The sequence below is a fragment of the Tupaia chinensis genome, unplaced genomic scaffold (genome assembly GCF_000334495.1).
Source record: "Tupaia chinensis unplaced genomic scaffold, TupChi_1.0 Scaffold000272_1, whole genome shotgun sequence".
Lineage (NCBI taxonomy): Eukaryota > Metazoa > Chordata > Mammalia > Scandentia > Tupaiidae > Tupaia > Tupaia belangeri.
Window position 1 is genome coordinate 7,935,273 of NW_006159754.1, and position 9,276 is coordinate 7,944,548.

Below are 9,276 nucleotides of genomic sequence, written 5' to 3' on the forward strand. Positions count from 1 at the left end.
TATCTTGGTTGAGTAGTGCCAAGGGCATGATGAAGCATATGATGTCTTTCTTTCCCTCAGAGTGCTTAGAGGGGGTCGGAAGTGTATATGTTCTTACACTGCATGAATGGAAAGCAAACACAACTGGAAGAAAATCAGATTCTAAACTCTTACAGAAACATGGCTCGAATGCTCAGAGCAAGGCGGATCATGATGTCCTGGGAAGACAATAGAAATGACTTTATTTTGGAGTGGGCTCCCCCAAAACAGACAGATACTGAGACGATTTACTGCACATAGTTTTCTCTGAAAACCGTAGAAAACCAGCAGGGGAGTAGAAGAGTGAGAAAGAGAAGGGAAGGAGCTTAGAAAGTAGCCTGGAAAATTTTGAGGGAAGTTGATCTTGCTTGAGGGTTGAAGGAGTTGAGGAATTCATACACCCACTCCTATCATTGCTTGAGGACTGCTGGGAGGGAAGGGAAGGAGCATGGATTCCTCACATACGTGTCCTGCCATGTATGATGGGATGGCTGGTGGAGTTGGGGGAAAGTCAAGGAAACGCAGATGCTGGCTCTTACTGAAGTGAGTTAGGTCTGAGAGCTATGAGCCCGACAAGGTCTGCTAGATTTGAACTGGAACTAGCAAGTATTTTGCCCTCTTCACCTGCTGCCAATGCCCAGTTGTCATTTCCAGTGAATCCAGGATTCATTCACTTCTGAGGTGGCAGCTTGCTTTCTTTCTTGGCCTATTTCTCTCACAGACACCAATGTATGGAAATCCGACGGTTCTCTGCAATGAGGAAGACTACATTGGTGGGGACCAGGCTGCAAATTTGGGGGGTTTTTATGCCAAGGGGACACCGTTCAGATAGACACCCTTTCTACATGCTTTTGCAGGATCCTGAGACAGCCAAGCTGTCTGGGCTCACAGAGGAACCGAGAAACTTTGTGGATTTACTCAATGGGCCCAGTTATGGTGATAATTACAAGACATTGCTGACAATTGATGCAACATGGAACTCTTGTAACCAGTATTTACTAACCTTTATTTGTAACAATGTGTGGGGACTGTTTGTCCTTTTACTGGCTCTGTAGTTTGTAGGAACTCTGTGGTACACAGAATGACATTACTCTCTGCATTAGGAAGGGAAACAGAGTATTCAAGATCACCGGGGCAATGTGGTGAATCAGTCCAAGGAGAGAAGGTAGAAGAGGAACAGTCTGCTATCAATGAGGAGTTTTCAGGATCCTCCCCGGTCTAGCGTCCAGCTTCACTCCCTCCCCTCCGTGATTTATCCCATGCTGCAGGTACTTGAATCTCTTCGTGGTTTCCAGAAGATTCCAGGTCTTTTCCTAACTGATTGCCATTGTATGCAAAGTGACATCCCTATGGATACGGTCCTTCTCTTCCCCAATACAACTATCAAACTATAGACATAATAAATAACACTTCTGCCAAATACCCTCATGTAGGGTTAGTTCTTTTTTTCTTGGTTCAGTTCAAAATTCATCAATAGGGGGATCAGCAGTTGACATAATGGCTATGTTGCTGGACTCTCACGTAGTCAACCACAGTTCGAGTCCCAGACGCGATGGCATGTGTGCCCAAGATCCTAAGAGGAGAATGGAGGAGAAGGGATTGTGGCATGGCCATCCCCCCTGGGGGTGATTTCTCGCTTTCTGTCTCTCTGTCTCTCTCTGTCTTTCTTGCCAGCGCATGTACCCTATAGCAAGAACCTCTCCCCCCGCAAAAAAAATTCATCAATAGGAAGAACCAAGTCATATTCTAGTCACCTGTTTGTACCTCTTCTGCCTGCATGCACTGTGAGCTGCCCTGGGACAGGGAGCACGTCCTCCTCCTCTCAGCATCCCTGTCACCCGCACCCAGAGAGAACCAGCACCTCAGCCCTATGCCTTGGAAGGAGGTAAGCTATAGATTTTCAGCGCTCCTGTTTCAAAGTATATTTTGTACGTATTCAAACTTTGTTTTTATTTTCTTTTGCACTGTATAAGATGTTCATATCAGTATCATTCACAGCTAGTATATAACCTTTATAACGTACAGAAAAAGTTATCAGTTATTTTCATTTGGAAAAAAAATCTTCCCCAGTTTATGACCATTTTGTCGCATTCAGTAGCATCAGCCGGGCACCAACCAAGGTTTGAAAACATGAATCCCCAAAGGCATCGATCCGAAGTTTTGACTAAATTACTCATCCTTAGGAAAACTGGAAAACTGGTTTTAAGTGGAAGATCCTTCAGTCTTGATTTGCAAGTTAAAGGTCCAAGTCCTCCCCCAGCTGCGATTTTCCAGGATGTTTTTCAGCAGTCAGGATGAGGCCCTCCATGGCATTCTCAGTTGTCTTTGTCATTCTTTTCCTTTTCCTCCTGAAAGTGTTTTTGTAGGCCTGCCGGATGTCACAGAAATGCGACCTGGGCAAGATGTGTGTCACTCCATAACTTGAAATGTGTCCATGACTCTGAGCCCAGAGAGGATGTAATAAACACGCCTGGTGCTTGGCCAGCGTATCGGAGCCAGTTAGAAAAACAAGGCAGAGGGCACAGGATTTAACACCCGCGTGGCAGTGGCTGCACTCAGGGGCATGCCATTTGATTCTGCACAGGTGCAGCCCGTGGGTCTCCAGCTAAGGAAAAACAAGCGGCCATAGCATCCTCCCCCTGCTGTGAGATGATCTGTACAAGCATTTGAAATTTGAAAGCACCCCAGCTCTGCCTCCCCGGGGTCCGCTGCCTCGTAGGTCTGGCAGGAGCACACGACCTGGCAATGGGGTAACGCTGCCTACTGCTGTGCACCTTCTAATGAGACGGGGTCCCAAGGAGGGTTTGACTATGAAACTAAAATGGTTTCCGTTCATTCATGTGAGACTTACGTACATGGACGGACCACATGAATTCAAGTCAGCGTCTCCAAAAAATAAATCAAAACCATTCCTAAAGCAGCCTCTTTCCCACATGACCCTTGTTAGGAAAAGGCTGTAATTACTGACTGAAGCACCCTCATGAGCAGGCCGAGACCATGTGCATAGCTAAGAGAATATGATGAGGACTGGGAAAAAAAAAAACCCTCTTGGAAATGAAAACAAACATTGTTTCAGTCCTCCATGGACAGACAAGAAATGCCAACTTGGGTAGGGTTTAATTTAGACTACTTCAGATTTGGTTAACGAGCGTTACACAAATGCTGCAAACTTATTTGAGTTGTTTTTATAGGTGGGGACCACCTGCCCTTTATAGAAAGCAAGGTACTTCCAGTATCCCAGGAAAAGAAGGCTTATTTTAAATGAGAACATTTCCCGAAAGGGGGTTTTATTGTTGCTGCTACTTATTTTTCCCAAGAATGATGGTCTGCAACATCATATAAAGCAGAAACAATTCCCCCCTGAGGAGCGAAATCTACAGGCACCAGTTACTGCCCTAAACAGAAGACAGGAATCTCTAGCTCTGCTTCCACCTTTAACGATGCCCTGTATTGGCCTAGAGCGCCTCGTTCTAACTCGGTCCTTATTTTGACTCATCCTACATAGACACATCCATTCAGTCACTTTTCTTGGAGAAGCAGGAGCAAGCCAAGCCGTTTACCTCATGGCTGTCATCCCTAATTTCCTCTGTTAGGTTCAAGTTTCAGCCTGTATACAGATAAATGCAACGAGAAAGACTTGGTTGACAGGGAGTAAAGTAATAAGTGCTGACATTTGTTGAAAGTTTGCTAAATACAGTGCCTATGGTTCAATTCATTAAACTCTTTTCTTTTTCTTTTTTTGGAGAGGTGTTTTTTGTTTGTTTGTTTGTTTGTTTGTTTTGTTATAGGGTGTGTTTGCTCGCCAGAAATGCCAGAAATATAGAGAGAGACAGAGAGATAGAAAGCTACAATCCCTTCTCCTCCATTCTGCTCTCGGGATCTTGGGCACGCATGCACATGTGCCTGGCGTGAGTTTAAGCCACTGGGTCTGGGACTCGAACCACAGTCGACTATATGGGAGTCCAGCGACATAACCATTACGCCAACTGCTGGTCCCCAATTCATTAAATTCTTATAACAAGTCTATGAGATGAATAATATTCCTATTCCTACTTTACAGATAAGGAAACTGAGTCAAGAGAGGTAATGTATCGGGTTGTCAGGAAAGTCATGGCATATTTTTGTGCAGAGAAACAGAGAAAAATATGTCGTGATTTTCCGTATGACCTAATAACTTTCCCAAAGATGCAGAGCTGGTAAGTGACTGAGAAAGGATTGAAACCAGGGTAGTCGGACTGCTAAGCTCACTCAGCCACCAGTTTATACTGTGTGGAAGACCCCGTAGTAAGTAGGCTCGTTCAGGTGGATGGTGCAGGCCCAGAAATGTCATCAGTGACGACCACGGGTCAGTCTAAGGAGGTGACTGTTCCTTCTTGAAGCTGTATTTCAACCAATTAGCTGCCTATGGAGCCCTCATATATGAAATTTGCTTTTCAAGGTCCATATAGTATCAACTTTCACTTATGTCACTTGCCAAAGAGCCAGAATCTTTTGAAACCACAGATGGCTGTTTTCTCACAGGCTTTCTGGTTAATCACCCGTGATCCCCTCTTAACTTCAGTATCATTTTTCACCTCCCAGATATCAGGGTTAACTTGTTGAGGCTCTGAAATATTCAGCCCTCTCCACATGAATACTTTCTTCTCCTCTCTTGTATGTTATATCACCTAGAAGAAGCAGATAGAAAGAAACTCCACTGGATGAGAGTGTCAACTGAGAATACTACCTTAAAATGTTTAATTACGGGGCCAGCAGATGGTGAAATGGTTTTGTCACTGGACTTCCATATGTCCAACTGTGGTTCAAGTCCCAGGCACAGATTTGAAACTTATGTCAGGCGCTTGTGCATGTATGCCCAAGATTCTGAGAGGAGAATGGAGGAAAAGGGATTGCAGTGTGGCCACTCCCCCTTGGGAGGGGGGGGTGATTTCTTGCTTTCTGTCTCTCTGTCTCTCTAGTGAGTATACATGTCCCATAGCAAAAAATCTCTCTCTAAAAAAAGAAAAAAAAAGTTTAATTACTAGTATTCTCAAGTACTCACTTAATCTTTTGGCCACAGGTCAAGTCTGATGGATATGATATGATTTCTTCTGGATGCTTATAGACTTATGCAGAGAAAACAGATGTGAATCCACAAATTACAACATGGAATAGTTAGTGAGACACCTGAAGTACAACTAAAGCACAGAGGGTATTTAGACTGGGGTTGACTAACTTTGCCTAAAAAACTGGAAAGAACTCGGAGGAGGCAGCATTTAACTGGGTCAGGAATAAGTAGGAGTAGCAGGTAAGGACTCTCTGGAAGAGGAATAGACTAAACATGATGACGTGTATCAGAGCAAGATGTGCTTGGGAGAGGATGGGAGCCCTGGGCAGGAAGAGTGGAGAGAGATGGGTAACTGGACAGGTAAGAGCTGGAGCAAGAGAAGGAGACTGAAGCCCAGCCAAGGAGTTTGGACAGCACCTGATCACGAGTAGGCAGAAGACTTCCTGGAAGGAAGTAGGATCGTGCTTGTATTTTTAAGGAGAAAATCAGTAACCCTATGAAAGATGACAGTGGAAGGAAGCACGTTCCTCTCTCATTTCTCTCTCCAGCTAGACAGGTCTCTATTATGTTGCTGCTGCTATTCTGTTATAGCTGTCAAAATTTATCAAGAACCTATTATGTGTTAGGCACTGTGCTAAGTGATTTATGTGATTTATTGGATGTTCCTTAAGGAGCTACCAAGAAGTCACTTCTGCTGTTGTCTGAGAGGTCTCCACTGCAATCTTCTCCTTGGTGGAAGACAAAATGATCCATGCATTTTGGTAGGTTTAGAATACATCTAATGATGGGCCAGCAGGTGGCGTGGTGATTAAGGGTACTGGACTCCCTGATGGCCAACCATGGTTTGAGTCCCAAACCTGGTGGCTTGCTTTCTCACTTTCCTCTCTCTCTCTGGTCAAATTAAAATAAATGAAATAGAGGGGAACCAGCAGTTAGCATAATGGCTATGTCGCTGGACTCCCATGTAGTCGACCGCGGTTCGTGTCCCGGACCCAGTGGCTTAAAACTCACGCCGGGCGCATGTGCGTGCGTGCCCAAGATCCCGAGAGGAGAATGGAGGAGAAGGGATTGCGGTGTGACCATCCCCCCGGGGGGTGATTTCTCGCTTTCTGTATCTATGTCTCTCTCTGTCTGTCTGGTGAGCGCACGCGCCCTACAGCGAAAATCTCTCAAAAAAAAAAATAAATAGATAAGTAAAGTTGAATCAAAATATTAAAAACACATCTAATGAAATAAAATTTCTTCTTTATGAATTTGTCTCAACTGAGCATGCTATAAGAGTGGGTAAAGCTTGGCATTGTGAAGATCAGGATCCACGCTTTACTGCCCAGAAAAGCGTACCTCGTGGGCAGCAATTTACCAGTTCCCCAGAAGTGGACTTCTCTCTGCTTTGGTCTTCCCAGTTCCACTCCCTTTCCAATAGGCCTACCATGGATGTCCTAAATATCTGGAAATACTCTGTGAGTCATTGCATGGCCTCCTGTAGTGACACAAGTATGGCTTCATTGAATTTAGACAAAAAGGATCCCTGCATTAATTTGGAAGATAAAAAATAAGGATCTGCAGGGTTTTATATTTTGCCTTATACATACAACTCTCCTCTGCAGGGTGTACTAAAGATGGGAAAATTATGATACTGTTATCAAGCTGTTGAAAACAGTTTGTCCACCCAGATGGGCCCTGATTTAAAAGACAGGCACACCTGGTCTGGTTCCCAGGAGCCAGCTCTGCAGTTCTCACAGCTGGTGTCGCACAAGCACAAAAGGTGAGGCATAAGCCAATTAATAACTTGCGTGATTCCAGACTGGCTCTATCCCGATGGCTATCTCTAGATTCATAATTGCACACCCTCAGGAGACTCCTTTCTTCTTAAATATCAAACCAAGGGACTTGCTGCAAGGCAGACAACAAGGTAGAGGTCTAATGGTAGGCTCCAACCCACCACAGATTGTATATTTCAAAAGTTGGAGTGAAATTCCAAAGTCGGATTGGTTTTTCTGTATTTCGAAAATCTTAGAAATCCTGACAATGGAACTATCTGATACTTTGGGCCTTCTGAACACAACTGAAAATTTACTTTGGTGTCAAAGAGAAAAATTTCACAGGAAGTCGATTTTTACATGACATCAGAATAGGATGAGACAGAGGGTCCTAGGTCAGAGATCACTAGGGCTTGTAATTGTTTTATCATGAACACCCCCAAATCCTCATGTCTCCTGTATTTTCTTGTCTCCTTGTAAAGCAAGCTCTCCACACAGAAAGTGGTGGAGATTTTGAGAGCAATTCTTTCACTGTTCCCTCTTTACTGTAGTTTTCTCTCTCTCTTTTTTTTTTTTTTTTTTTGGGGGGGCTTTTGTTTAGGGGGCGGTGGCGTGCGCTCGCCAGACAGACAGAGAGAGACAGAGAGATAGAAAGCGAGAAATCACCGCCCCCCCCCTGGGGGGGGGTGGCCACACCGCAATCCCTTCTCCTCCATTCTCATCTTGGGATCTTGGGCATGCACGCACACACGCCCGGTGTGAGTTTAAGCCACTGGGTCCAGAACATGAACCATGGTCGACTACGTGGGAGTCCAGCGACATAGCCATTATGCTAACTGCTGGTCCCTGTAGTTTTCTCTTTTTCAGGACCCTGTACTGGACTTCTGCTTCCAGCCCATCTCTCAAATGTACCATACCACCTTCTTTTTACTTTCTTGAAAAAAGGTTGGGTAGAACTAGACAAATACATTTATTTTTCTTCTTGGTTTTCACTTTTAAGGATATTGCTCCAGCAAATTTTAATTAGAAAGTTGAACAGGTTTGATGAAATTAGTTGTTAGCTGCCTAGACTTCTACACTTGTTCTTGGAACATCTGAGCATTAGCATTTTTCAAACTTTCTAAAGGTAATGTTTTCGGCAGCAGAAACATGAAGCGGCATTACTTCTGAGAAAAGGCCTCTGCCTGACATCTGTACATAATTTTAGATGGACCCTAAAGGAAACAATCTAACAAAACTAAAGATATTCAGAGTCAAAAAAATGTAATCTAGTGTAAAGCAGTCATTTTTGAGGAAAGAAAATAGAAAACTGAAACAAATTGATTGACTACAACAGATGCTGTTGCTTGTTCTCCTTCACTTTCTGCCCCTCTTAACTAGCTGGGTGCATGCCCACCTGAATCCAGCCTGCATGCTCCAGCCTCCCTTGCAGCTACATATGGTTACATGTAGCTTTGTTCCTTTTACCCAATAAATGTAAACATAGAATGACTTGTTCTGCTTGTTCAATATTTAGCAAGTAAGATGTGTTGACTATCTGGAAGAGTCTTTCTCCTCTTTCTCCTTCCTGTTGGCTGAAACACTGACGTGATGGGGGTCAGTGGCAGCCATCTTGGACCATGAGTTGGATACCACTGCCCTCTGGTGTGTTTAGAGATGGTAGAGCAACAAGGCAGAAGGACCCAGGAGGGTCTCTGAAACAGAGTTCTAGGATTGCCTTTAGTTGTCTAGAAGATGACATATGTCTTTAAGCGTGAGAGAAATAGATGTCTTTGTTTAAGTGATTGCTATTTTGAATTTTTGTGTTACTGTCAGTCAAACCTACTCTAAACTGCTGTAACGGTAGTCTTGAAAGTGATTAAGTTGATTAGCAATGTCTTGATGGAGGAGGGCAAGATTGGTGATGGACCAGGCCCATTATAAAGCTAAGAGAGAAAACACTTCACAGATTCTATGTCAGGGGTTCCAATGCTGATCTCCAAATAGCAGCATCAGAATTATCTTGGCAGAAGTTCCCAAAAATCCAGATTCCTAGCTCCCCTTCTTAGAGATTTTGATTTAGTAGGTATTCTGTGGGATCGAAGACTGAGATTATTAAAAAACGCCCAAGTAAGGGCCAGCATATGGCGTGGTGATCAAAGTGCTGGACTTCTACAATGCTAACCATGGTTCAAGTCCTGGATCCAGTGGCTTGAAATTCACACTAAGTCCATGTGCTTGCATGCCAAAAATCCCAGGAGAAGAATAGAGAAGAGACTGTGGTGTGGCCATTCCCCCAGGGGGTGATTTCTCACTTTCCCTCTCACTGTCTCTCTGTCTCTTTGATGAACACATGTGCCCTATGGCAAACAAACTTACAAACAAAAAACTAAAAAAATCCCAAACAAAACAAAACAAAAACCTCTAACTCCCCCCCCCCACTAAAAAAACCACCAACCTCCCTCGTAATTC

The 9,276-nt window shown here is 44.0% G+C and overlaps 1 protein-coding gene across 4 annotated transcripts in view; it reads right to left on the reverse strand.

Moving 5' to 3' along the window:
• VEPH1 (ventricular zone expressed PH domain containing 1) overlaps positions 1 to 9,276 on the reverse strand; it is a 213,475-nt gene that overhangs the window by 116,556 nt on the left and 87,643 nt on the right. The window contains exon 7 of one of the 4 annotated variants that reach the window (XM_027772380.1): positions 3,995 to 4,685. The exons of the other annotated variants lie outside the window; for them this stretch is intronic. Coding sequence (XP_027628181.1) covers positions 4,677 to 4,685 — 9 coding nt within the window. The 3' untranslated portion in view covers positions 3,995 to 4,676. Of the gene's footprint in view, positions 1 to 3,994; positions 4,686 to 9,276 lie in introns of those variants that run through there. 4 annotated transcript variants of the gene reach the window in all.